The sequence below is a fragment of the Berghia stephanieae genome, chromosome 4 (genome assembly GCF_034508935.2).
Source record: "Berghia stephanieae isolate SIO BIC M18660-M18661 chromosome 4, UCSD_Bste_1.3, whole genome shotgun sequence".
Taxonomy (NCBI): Eukaryota; Metazoa; Mollusca; class Gastropoda; order Nudibranchia; family Aeolidiidae; genus Berghia; species Berghia stephanieae.
In genome coordinates, this window is record NC_088363.1 from 82,193,153 (window position 1) to 82,206,473 (window position 13,321).

The window sequence follows — 13,321 nt, forward strand, 5'->3', positions numbered from 1 at the left end:
TCTCGCTTTCAACTCCAGGCGATTCCGGAAGTTGTCTGACCATTTCTAAAGAGAACGAGAACGAAGAGGAAGACGGTCCTTTACTTTGGGGCAAAGAGACACAAGGCATTGTCCTGGGCGCCATCTATTGGACATACTCAGCTTTATCATTTCCGGGAACTGCTCTAGTCAGCAAGTTTTCCAAGAAAAGAGTCGTCGCTGTTTCTTTGACTGTGATGAGTTTTTTGACGATGTTAATCCACGTTGCCGCCCTGTGGAGTCCCTGGGCTGTGGTGGTCATTCGATTGGTGCACGGTGTTTGCACAGCGTTGGCCATGATGACCATGTACGGGTTCAGGATGAGCTGGGCACCACCGGACGAGAGATCTGGTCTCTTGTCTTTGAGTTTTGCCGGAGCCATGTTGGCCACCGCTGTGGTATATCCTATATCAGGCTTCCTATGTAAATATGGGTTCCTCGGCGGTTGGCCATCCGTTTTCTATATCTTTGGTGCAGTTGGAATAGTATGGGTTATTGTGTTTATGATATTCACTGCGGATACACCCGCGCTACATCCCTCAATCACGACTGAAGAAAGAAAGTACATCGAATCGTCATTGTCTTCTGCATCTGAGTCAACAAAACCACATAAGACTCCCTGGAGGTCTATGTTGACCTCCCGCCCCGTCTGGGCCATTATTCTCCAACAGCTAAGCTATAGCTGGGGCCTCTTTCTAATCATGACTACCGGACCCCAGTATATGAAAGAAGTTCTAAAATTCCCAATCGATTCTAACGGGCTCTACATCATGCTTCCATACCTGCTCCAGTACATAATCGGTTGTCTATCAGGCCAACTCATCACTATCATCCTAAAACGAAATCTAATTCCTTTAATATGGATCAGAAGAATCGGATCTGTGCTCGGGAACATTGTTCCCGCAATTTTCTTACTTATACTTAGTTTCTTAGATTGCACACAGTCCGCCTTAGCTGTGCTCCTTCTCACCTTAACCGTTGGCTTCTCCGGCATCAACCTGAATACGTTCTTCGTCAACCCTTACGACATCGCACCACGGTTCTCCCAGCCTATCATGACTCTATCCAACTCCATAGCCGTTGCCAATGGTATCATTGCACCCTATATGGTAGCGGCCATTACCAAACACAAGACTAAATCTGAATGGCAAACCGTCTTCTTCATTACACCCGCCATTTTGGTTGTTGGAACGGTGCTCTATTGCATCATGGGAAGTGTTCATATTCAAAAGTGGGCAGAGTCAAATGACGAAGGAGACAAACGGGGGGTAACAATTTATGTTTATGATGACGAGACGGTCACCACAGAAGATGAAAAAACAAAAGACGCTAACAAAATATAACATCTCTTTTCTAAACAGACAAATGCAAAGGAGAATCGAGTAAAAATAAAACAAAGATAAAATCAATTTAATCCTTTTGTATTTTAATGTGTTGCTTGTTTCTTTTGATGAGGTCAAAACATCGCATGTGTCATGAGGAGATTTCAGAAACAAGAAGAAAAATATTTTGAAAGAAATAGTTAAAGAAAAATATTAGCAATTAGCAATATTAACTTAAAAAGTGTCGAGTGATATCTTATGAAACAAATCATGTAAAAACACTATAAGAAAAATGTAATTATCACCCTCAAGCGCATTTCACGATCAAGGACGAACCACCGACTTTCTGGTTTCTGGACTAATATGAATCTGAATCTGAATGTTACTCGATGTCGACTCAATTCTGAGCATTTAATTTGTATTCAAGGGCGGAGAAAGTTGTTGAATGTGACAGCCATTGTTGGTGTTTAGGCTGACGAATTTTGATAATCTTCGTTGGAATGTTTCTAAATCTGTCGTGTTCACACATGATTCTGGAAGAGCGTTCCAGTCTTTGATCGTGCGAGGTGCAAATGCATATTTGAAGATGTTTGAGTTAGTAGATGGGTGTTTTAGTGTTTTTGAGTGAGTTATTCTTTGAATGCGTGAATTTCGTTGTATGTCTAGTTGTTCTGGTGAGATGGCCGTCATTTTGTTTGTAATGTTGAACATAAAGTTAGTCGTTGATCTTTTCGTCTGTCTTGTAAGGGAGCCCATCCAAGCTGTGTGATTATGTCTGTTACAAGTGCGTCCATTACACAAAAAGGGACAAGTGAAGTACAGAAACAATCTATGTCAATAACGAAATATTATTGTTCACTGTTTACAGTGTTATGTTTTACTAGCCTAACTCACTCCGACCTAGTAATACAGTACTCGCCAGGATGTAGCACGCTCTTGGTAGAAGACAAAAAAGCGTGCTATAATCCGAGTGTACCAAAATCCAATGTTCATGAGAGATAACGACGTATTGTAAAGATAAAATTCGGTGATCGAGCTCCAGTGTCCCGTGTTGCTGAATCCGACGTCTCGAACCCAGCGAGTAATGTAGAATTTATGAATAGGAAATACGAAAAGTCTGCCTAAATCTCTACCTTTTTCTAACATGACTGTAAGACAATCTTATTTATTATGTCTTGGTCTAAAATCTCTATTACCCTTTTCTAACACGACTGTAAGACAATCTCCTTAAAGACACCCTGGTCTAAAATCTCTACCCTTTTCAAACATGTCTGTAAGGCAATCTCCTTAAATATGGTCTAAAATCTCTAGCCTTTTCAAACGTCTGTAAGGCAATCTCCTTAAAGACGCCCTGGTCTAAAATCTCTACCCTTTTCAAACATGTCGGTAAGGCAATCTCCTTAAAGACGCCCTGGTCTAAAATCTCTACCCTTTTCAAACATGTCTGTAAGGCAATCTCAACAAAGACGTTCAGGTCAATTGTGTTTTGATACCGTGCTGTCATCTGACAATGTTAAGTAAGGGGTTAAATAATTACTATGGGCACAGGAATCTGTAGAGCCAGAATGTATGAGAATACGGTTCTTTCATTTCTTTGTATTTGTTAAACGAGTTATTTTTATCGTGCCAAATAACACTACAAGCTTGCGAGTATGTTATTGCATGATAGAATTCTTATTCAACGCGTTCAAAGCATTATTCAACGAATACGTATTTACTAAGAACTGATAGGGTTTTCCAATGGGAGGGGTGAATAAATACGAATTTTATGATTTTGAAAGAAGAAAAAAAAGAACTTGATACTTCAAAAGGGACGCTAAGGGGTTTAACATTTTTTCCAACAACGCAACAAACAAAATAAATATCAAAGATAATACAGTATGATACGGTATGATGTTTCTGGAGTATCCACAATAATAGACCAAAACCTAGATGCCTAAATGAGCCAATAAAATGGAGAAAAAGATAAAGGAAGTAAATGTGACTCATATATATATAAGGGAACACCACAAAAACAAACGACGAATACATATTTCGTGACTTGAAAAAGTCGAAAGGCCGAAACGTCGTTTGTTTTTGTGGTGTTCCCTTATATATGAGTCACATTTACTTCCTTTATCTTTCTCTCCATTTTGTTGGCTCATATTATATCTGTGTGTGTGTGTTTGTGTGTGCGTGTGTGTGTGTGTGTGGGTGTGTGTCGTGTTTACTTGAAAAAGTCCAAAGGTCGAAACGTCGTTTGTTTTGTGTTGTTCCCTTATGTATGTCACATTTACTCCCTTACGTTACAAAACGCCATTTTTACAACTTATTTTATCATTTTTATTGTTGTTTTCAGTTGATCGCTGAAGAGGTTTGTGTGTATGTGTCTGAAGCGTACGTCCTCACTTATTTTGTACTCATTTGAAGCTTTTATAATCAGAGGTGTTAAATCTTACAATAGCGTTGGGAGCAGCGTGGCTCAGCGGCACGGTCTTTGCTTCGTACCTAAAATGTACCGAGTTCAACTACCCGCCTCGTTGTGTGGCTTTGAGCAAGTCACCTCGCCCGAGCTCAATTTGCAGCGCTGCACTGTGGCTGACTCCTGGGTTATTCCAGTCTTCCCTTGGGATAGACCTTAAAGACAAATTTCCCCTTGGGGATGAATAAAGGGATTTTTATTTCATTCATTTTATTTATTTAACAAAATTTGGTTTTTATATTGTGCTATATCCACTCAATGTGCTTTAAGTGCTTTACAAAGGGTCCCTGACCAACAGCAACACGTAAAATTTAGAAGGAGGCATGTGCCTGTAAGGCGATATTACAATTTTTTCAGACAGAGACAAGGCTGTTAACGGCGAGGTACTCATTTCACACCTGAGTACAGTGAGAGAATGTGAGTGAAGAGCCTTTTCTAAGGACTCAACTTTGCGCCAAGCGAGGCTCGGACCCAGGACCTTCCGATCCGAAAGCGAGTGTCATATTAGACCACATAGCCGCAGGGAATTGCGATTTAATAATTTTAAAGGTGAAAGAAAAGCAATACCTTGAGAAGGTAGAGCATCCTCAAAGGGTCCACGTTGTATGCGCTGGGCAGACCAATCTTCTCTCTCATCTCCTCTCTGGACATCTTCTTTACGGGCAGGGATACCTCATAGTTGACAATAAAGAACCGGTCCTTCTGGATCTCCTCTAGCATCGACACAAACTCCTTGTCCACTACGACACCCTGGTACGAACAATAGGGAACAAAAGTGTGATATAAAAACTGGTTCCAATTTCATTGGAAGTGTAAAAACACTCTTCCGGAGGATTTGATACATATCTTGTGTAATTGATCTTCTGGTGTCAGAGTGATGGTATCTTATTTTCTAGTCTAAATATATGCTGGTCGTCATTAACGAGTATCCATCCTCACTCTTTAAGTACGTCCCGAAATACCAAGAATCTGCCTAAACATCCGGTTACTAAAATAGTTATATCACCTTATCATGTGATATGTAACCTATTCATTATTAGTACTCCGAAGGATTTAGGAACCGGAAGAGTAAAATTTGGGACGTCACGACCTCTCTGTACCAGCGCCGTGGGCACAGGACACAGGGTCGCTAAATTGAGTTATTGACACTGTCATATTTTTGAGTCGAGCGTGCATTTTTTCTCTATCTGGGTTTGGTGAATTGAAATCAATAAATAAATGGGATTTTCATTTTTTTGGGGGTTTTTTTCATTAAAAAAAAAGATATTCGACTTGATAGATTGAAAGATATTGGAGCAAACTGTTTTTGTTTAGTTCTTTTTTTTTTTTTTTTTTTGGTGTGTGTGTGTGTGAGTGGTTTGTTTTTGTTTTTGTTTTTTTTGTTTGTTTTTTTTTTGGGGGGGGGGGGGTTGTTGTTTTTTTGTGGTGGGGGGGGGGGTGTAGGCTGTCCTGTAATATTTGTATTTTACATTTTATGACCATTTTCCTTGGGACGACAAATGGTTTGATTAAGTGATGACACTGGTGGCTGTTGTGGAAAAAAAAAAACAACAAAAAAAAATTCCCTTTATTCATCCCAAAGGGAGATGTATCTTTAAAGCCAGTTCCAAAGGAAGACTGGAATAGCCCAGGCGTTAACCGCATTGCCGCACAGCGCAGCTGGTTAGTTGAACAAGGCACCTTTTGGGTACGAAGTAAAGCCCCTACCCCTGACCCGCTGTGACTATACTGGTCGTGATGGATTAGATAGTATCCAGATGACGTCATCAGCCCTTTGTTATTGTTTTGCCATCCGCGTTTGTGAGTTGTTCTCACTAAACTGTATTAACCAGACTATAAAATTCATGGTTACACACAGTCTTGTGTGTTGGTCCGTTATACTTCCGGATGGCAATGTTGTGAACTCCTTGGCCAAGCGCATTCTATCTATACTCCCGAAGTCGTGCGTTTTACGTGTAACGTGCTCAATACTCAATACCCTCCACGATGCTTTATTTATTCTCCACGCAGTACTTATGGCACAAAATGTTCATTTCAAACTGTACAAATCGCCTGTTAGGCGTCCTTTTCATATTAGCACTCTTATACTTTACGTTTTTAAATACCTGCATTTTGTATTTGTTCATCAATTAGTTGGAAGGAGGGCTGGTGACCTCGCTCAAGTTGCTATTTGTATAAGGTCAAATAAAGGACTGCTGACGTATTTGATGATGATGATGATGATGATGATGATGATGATGATGAAGATGATAATTATAACGATAAAAATAATGTAGATGAAGCTTTGATATGAAAATACGTCTCCACACTTACAGCCAGATCAATATTTTCCAAAGCACACTCCCTGTGTTTCTGGACAACCAATAGAATAAAACTGGAAAATGATGCAGTGACGGGGTTGTATCCCAACTGGAGTGGAAGACAGAAGGACAAGAAGGAAAAGAAGAAAAATGACTACAAAATGCTACAAAAACTTTTCAATCTAATATAGATAGAATGAAGTTGACGTCGCTCAGGTCTCTGTTATTGTTTTTTGCCATCCATGTTTGTGAGTAATTCTCATTACACTGTATTAACCAGACTATAGATAGAACGAAAATGACGTCACTGAGGTCTTTGTTATCGGTTTATTTTTGCCATCCATATTTGTGAGTAATTCTCACTAAACTGTATTAACCAGACTAGAAACGTTCATGTTTACACACAGTTTTGTGTGTTGGTCCATCATATTTCCGGGTGGCAATATTGTTAGTTTCTTAGCCAAGCGCACATCATCTATAGACTTGGGCACGTTTACATACTACAAGACAATCAAAATTTTCCACCTACCTTGAGAATTCTCAACGTTTTGTTGCCAGCCACACCTCTGAGGACTTCTAGAAGGGCCTGGGGTCCAATCCTATTGTATGCCAGGTCCAGTTCCGTGATGGTGGTGTTTGAACACATCATGTCGCCGATGGCAACGCAGCCCTCGAACCCAAAACCATTCCATGCAAGGTTGACAGCCCGAAGAGCTGTATTTTGCTGGATTCAAAAGGGGGAGGGGTGATAGTAAAAGAAGAACATCAGTTTACAATTTAATTGACAAATATATAAATATCAAAATATTTAATTTTGTTTTGTAGATTACTGCGGCTATGTGGTCTAGTGGTATGACACTCGCTTTCGGATCGGAAGGTCCTGGGTTCGAGCCTCGCGCAAAGTCGAGTCCTTGGAAAAGGCTCTTTACTCACATTCTCTCACCGTATTCAGGTGTAAAATGAGTACCTGGCCGTTAACAGCGGTGTTTTTGTCTGAAAAATTGTAATATCGCCTGACAGGCGTCATCATGTCCCGTCCTAAATGTTAAATGTTGCTGTTGACCAGGGACCCCTTGTAAAGCGCTTTGAGCACATTTAGTGGATATTGCGTTATATAAAAGCTCATTTTTTAAAAAAGTTATTGATTTATTGATTCTATGCGATTAGATAAATTACTCACAACATCCATCAGCCATACAAAACGTACAAAAACAATAGATTAGGTCTAACCTTTATAGTCCGATTAATAGAATTAATGATAACTAACCAACCAACAGGTTGAATTAAAATAATGACAAAGCTGAGTGGCGTCAATTCCGTTCCTTCTATACTTAGGTTCGTTTAATTTATTAACATATCATGTCAATATTATTGGCTAAAATACAATTTGATAATATAATACAACTACCACTAACAACATCACACTTAATACTGCAACTACTACTGCCGCTTCTACAACATCAACAAAAACTACTACAAAGACAACAACAACAATAACTAAATTACTACTACTACTACTACTACTACTACTACTACTACTACTACTACTACTACTACTACTACTACTACTACTACTACTACTACTACTACTACTACTACTACTACTACTACTACTACTACTACTACCACTTCCACTACTACTACTACTACTACTACTACTACTACTACTACTACTACTACTACTACTACTACTACTACTACTACTACGACAACGACGACGACCACTACCACTACTACTCATACTACTACTACTCCTACTACCACTACTATACTACTACTACTACTACTACCTACTACACTACTACTACTACTATACTACTACTACTACTACTACTACTACTACTATACTATAATAATAATAATAATAATAATAATAATAATAATAATAATAATAATAATACCAATATTTATTATTATTTAATTATTATATATTATATATATTATATATACTATACATACTATCACTATACTACTACTACTACTACTACATACTACTACTACTACTACTACTAACAACAACACAACCTACTACTATACTACTACTACTACTACTACTACTACTACTACTATCTACTATACTACTACTACTACTACTACTACTCACATACTACTACTACTACTCATATATACTACTACTACTACTACTACTACTACTACTACTACTACTACCACCACACTACTACTACTACTACACTACGACTACTACTACTACTACTATTACTACTACTACTACTACTACTACTACTACTACTACTACTACTACTACTACTACTACTACTACTGCTACTGAGACTACTACCACTAATACCACCATTACTTCTATTACCTGCAGTCCAGTTGCAATTCCTATAGCCCCACACCGTCTCAGGTGGTTCCAGCTCAAATCGATATCTTCCAGAGTTGTGTTCTCGGCTTTCAAACACAATGGTAGGAAATTAAAATATAGTTACTTGAACCATTAATGCAAAGTTATGAAAGTTGCTCACAATGGGTTACCAATATGTTATCATACTATATCGATACACATAGTATTTTGGCATGAAAGCTGCTCGAGAAATTGCAAATAATATTTCGTAAAGTTTAATGCAGAATATTGCTTTAGTTTATAACTATTTATTTCAAATATTATTTCAACTTCATTAATTGGTTATAAGTGTATATTGAAAGTATTTGTTATAATTGGATTCAATAGTCTGATGTCACGCCAGCAACGGCGGCCATCGTGGTTCTAAACAAAGAAAATCTGTACTTTTTATTCTTCATGCTGGCTAGAACTTTTCATGTCTTATGATCAGGATGTGTAAAAGTCAAAACATGATCAGATTTATAATGTTTTTTCCTCTGGATACGCTTTTATGCTCGTCGGAGAAATATTTCATAAGGGCGTCCGCCATTGTTCCGATAGTTTAGAGCCAGTTACTAAGTTACCACGCGTCATTACAAGGGAAGTGACTTTACGACTGTTGAGGCATATTCATACAATATTCTATTCTGGAATTTACAGGTCAAAGGGAAGTAACTGCTACAATCGTTGCTTTGGAAAAGGTTATGTCCCATATCGCTGGCCATTAAAGATCGCGCTTTCTGCTTACCCAAGGCTTGTCCAATCAAAATCCCTCCTTCCTCACGGAACTCGTTGTGATTCAACAGCAACGTTTTCAAAGTCGTGTTTTTCTGGGATCAAAAGGAAAATATTAAACAAGTCATATTCAAAACATTTATAAAGACAGTGTTTCATTTGATATTCTTTCCATGCATCTGACTCAAAATAATAATAATAATAATAAATAATAATAATAATAATAATAATAATAATATAATAATAATAATAATAATAATAATATATAATAATAATAATATAATATAATATATATATTGTGTTGTGTGTGTGTGTGTGTGTGTGTGTGTGTGTGTGTGTTTGTGGTTTGTCGACTTGCATTTTCTGTAGGGTATAAATAAACCGTTTTATAAAATGTATTATAGTTTGCTTAAACACGTTATCACAAATGTAGATGGTATTCTGTACAATGTCAAACATCTATGGAATGATTTTTTTAAAAAATTGAGCTTTATATAGGGCAATATCCACTAAATGTGCTCAAAGCGCTTTTCAAGGGGTCCCTGGTCAACAGCAAAATTTAACATGTAGGACGGGACATGCCGCCTGTTAGGCGATATTACAATTTTTCGGACAGGTACTCATTTTACACCTGAGTACGGTTAGAGAATGTGAGTAAAGAGCATTTTCCAAGGACTCAACTATGTGCCGAGCGCGAGGCTCGAACCCATGACCTTCCGATCCGAAAGCGAGTGTCATACCGCTAGACCACATTGCTGCACGAATACATACATACCTGTAGGATTGCTGTAATGTGAGGAGCATCTTTATCTGTCAACTTATTTCCTGAAATTTATTGAATGTGAAACAAACAAATCGTTAATCAACTAAACAAACAACCTAACAAACAAACAGAAGTAATTTTTCAAAGCCTATGGAGATGAAGCTAATCCCGATTGCTGTAGCGTGAAATGGAAAGTAACAACATTTGGCATCTTTCGGCACTCCATTTGCTGCGTTAAGCGGACGTATTATTGTTTTGCTCCCCACGCTAGTCTGTCGGAAAGTACTTTGCACCCTGTCTAACTTTGACCCAGCCAGCCAATCGTTTCTTCGAGGACATAGGAATTTTTAAAATTCTAACTTAACGTGCGACTTTGTGATCTATTGGTATGACACTCGCTTTCGTATCGGAAGGTCTTGGGTTCGAGCCTCGCTCGGCGCATAGTTGAGTCCTTGGAGAAGGCTCTTTACTCACATTCCCTCACCGTACTCAGGTGTAAAATGAGTACCTGGTCGTAAACAGCGTTGTCTTATTCCGAAAAAATTGTAACATCGCCCAACAGGCGTCACGTCCCGTCCTACATGTTAAATGTTGCTGTTGACCAGGGACCCCTTGTAAAGCGCTTTGAGCACATTTAGTGGGTATTGCGCTATATAAAAGCTCATTTTAAAATTTATTTTTTTAACGTTGATCAGACCTATTCCTCAAGTGTGCCTCGCCTCAAATTCTATCTATAGAATGGCCGAGAGCCCAAGGACACAGAAACTACGTTGAAAACAACTCAAATTCTTCTCCTAGTCAATAAATTCATTATGCGATACCAATGTGATTCATGTGCGTTAGCTTTTGAAATAGTCAAACGATAACGAGCATGGTTAATAATCGGACGGGTGACAAACAGCGTATAGTATCTTCATGCTAGCAACATTTTGTTTAATCACATTACTCCTGTTTTCTTGCTCGTCTTTGAAGATCGCATTGATCATGGTCCATACTATAGATATTGTGCGCTTGGCTAAGAAGCTCACAATATTGCCTTACCATCCGGAAGTATAACGGACCAACGCACAAAACTGTGTGTAACCTTGAACGCCTGGTTAATACATTTAAGTGAGAATTACTCATAAACGCGGATGACAAAAAAAAAACAAACAATAACAAAGACATTCGAACTATCTGCAGCCTGACACGAGATAGCCTGACACCGTAGCCATAGTTAAGTTATAGCCTGACACTGAAACCCAAAAGACGTCATTATTTGTTTTTGCACCGCCTAGTGAGTTGCCGATAGTAGTGCTCATGGATACAAGTTATTTCATTGGTTGAACTATTGAATATAACTCACGATTTGTTTTCTTTTGTGGCCAAAGACTGGCGTTTTGACGTCATTTTTTGGTCAGTGTCAGGCTATAAGTTAACGATGGCTACGGTGTAAGGCTATAACTGTACGATGGCTACGCTGACACTGACCAAAAATGACGTCAAAATGCCAGTCTTTTGCCACAAAAGAAAACAAATCGTGAGTTGTATTCAATAGTTCAACCAATGAAATATCCTGTTTCCTTGAGCTCTACTAAAGACAACTCACTTTTAACCACGTTTTATGATTGAATGTTATTTTACTATGAATCTTTGTTACTTTTGTTCCAAGAGAAATATAATATTTTAAGATATCATAATGTACAATATATTCTTTTTTATTATGAAGATCTAAAATTAATTTTTCTACATCTCCTAATCTATTATTATGTATTTTTAAGAAATCTCTTGAATAATTTGATATTTCATCTTCATTAATCTTTCTTGATAAAGGCATAGGAGGAAATTTTCTTAATTTAAATTTTGTTGTAAGTGAATCATATTCTAAATCAACTTTAAAAATTATTCCAACATCTTCATTACATTTATCTAAATAATAATTTATATCTTGTTTTATATCTTCTTCCCATTTAAAGTTTCCATAAGGAAGTTTCTCTGACATTCCACAACCATAAAAGTTATTAGCATCTGTATACCAGAGATAATTTGGATTTTTTTCTTTTTTCTTTATCAGTTGTAGATTTATTATAAGTTTTAACATATCTAGAACCAAGAACTCCTGGAAATCCTCCTCTAATACCATTTTCAAACATAATCTTCATATCCATATCATACAATAGATCTAATTCTATACCTGCATATTTTAAACATGCATTCCATGATAATCCAGGAGCTGAATATCAATAAGCTGGATCTATTTCATAATGTTTTAAACAAATATTTCTAAAAATTTTCAAATACATCTGCTAAAATAAGAACATCTAATTTTTGATTAAGCATTAAATAATCTTCAAATGTTTCACAGTATTTATTGAATATCTTTTTTCCATGTTCATATTCATTATCAGATAAATCAGATTGAGTTAATATAGAATAAAATTATTTTTTATCTGGAAAAGATTTATTCATTAATTTTTCTAAGGAATCAAACTAATCACATGGAAACACTCCTTTAAAACTTCTTTCGTTTTTCTTTTCACTTTCATTATTTTCATGATATTTTAAATCTTCAAATAACAGATCTGTATAACGTTGTTTTTTTAATAATTTTTTTTTTTTGTTGTAGTTTTATTTCTTTACTAAAGTCATTATTATAATCTTCACAGTATTGGTCTTTGACATTTTTATATAATTCTCTTTCAAGTATTTTATATTGTTCATCTTTTAATGTTTTTGATAAACTGTCTATACTACTTAGTAAAAATCTCATACTATCTTTAAATACTAACTTAAATTATCGATCTGCAAATGTTATTGATATATAATTTTATTATTTGTGACCCCTCGCCTCAAAACAAGTCGGGATGATTAAGATGTTGAAAATTTAACTTGTAGCCAGAAATGTCTGTCTGACATTGAGTTTCTATGCTTTATAGAGGAGAATGAATATCATCTTTTAGAATGCTAAATATCAACAATTCAAATGTTTGACCACTTTAGCTTTAATTTGACTTTTTAGCGTTTGGTTCATCCCGACATAATACCGTTTCGAGACGTTGGGTCACATTTTTTATATTATTTCTTCTTTTCTTTCCTTTTCTTCCTAATTTTCATTTTGCTTACCTGAGAGGTCCAGTCTTGTGAGAAAGTCGTTGGTCAACAAAAACCGACTGATGTCGGCAATGCCCTGACTGTGTAGGCTGTTGTTGCACAGGCTCTGGTAGTTTTCGTTGAATTCCAAGTAGATAGTGGGTAGGATTTTGTGGAAAAGAAGAAAAATATAATTTTACTTGTTTTTAAAAAGTTGTTCTTCTTTATTGAGCAATATCTACTAAACGTGCTTAAATCGCTTTACAACGGGCCCCAAGCGACGTACACATATTTGCAGGTCTGATAACC

General features: G+C 36.9%; 2 protein-coding genes and 1 long non-coding RNA gene across 3 annotated transcripts in view; 1 reads left to right on the top strand and 2 right to left on the bottom strand.

Moving 5' to 3' along the window:
- The window catches only part of LOC144972110 (sialin-like), a 4,237-nt gene extending 2,822 nt beyond the window's left edge, over positions 1-1,415 (top strand). The window contains exon 2 of the mRNA XM_078913198.1: positions 1-1,415. This exon is cut by the window's left edge and continues 818 nt beyond it. Within this exon, the coding sequence (XP_078769324.1) occupies positions 1-1,361 (1,361 nt within the window). The 3' untranslated portion in view covers positions 1,362-1,415.
- Positions 1-7,290, bottom strand: part of LOC144971863 (uncharacterized) — a 26,662-nt gene extending 19,372 nt beyond the window's left edge. The window contains exons 1-4 of the mRNA XM_078912937.1: positions 7,282-7,290; positions 6,631-6,825; positions 6,115-6,210; positions 4,369-4,551 (exon numbers count right to left, since the gene is read on the bottom strand). Of these exons, the coding sequence (XP_078769063.1) occupies positions 4,369-4,551; positions 6,115-6,210; positions 6,631-6,825; positions 7,282-7,290 (483 nt within the window). The remainder of the gene's footprint in view (positions 1-4,368; positions 4,552-6,114; positions 6,211-6,630; positions 6,826-7,281) is intronic.
- A 1,137-nt stretch (positions 7,291-8,427) lies between these two features.
- On the bottom strand, positions 8,428-10,007 carry LOC144972111 (uncharacterized). The gene is made up of 3 exons (XR_013645273.1): positions 9,956-10,007; positions 9,194-9,275; positions 8,428-8,513 (listed from the first exon to the last, which is right to left on the bottom strand). It is a non-coding gene; the product is annotated as an uncharacterized LOC144972111 (long non-coding RNA).
- Between the last annotated feature and the right edge of the window lie 3,314 nt (positions 10,008-13,321).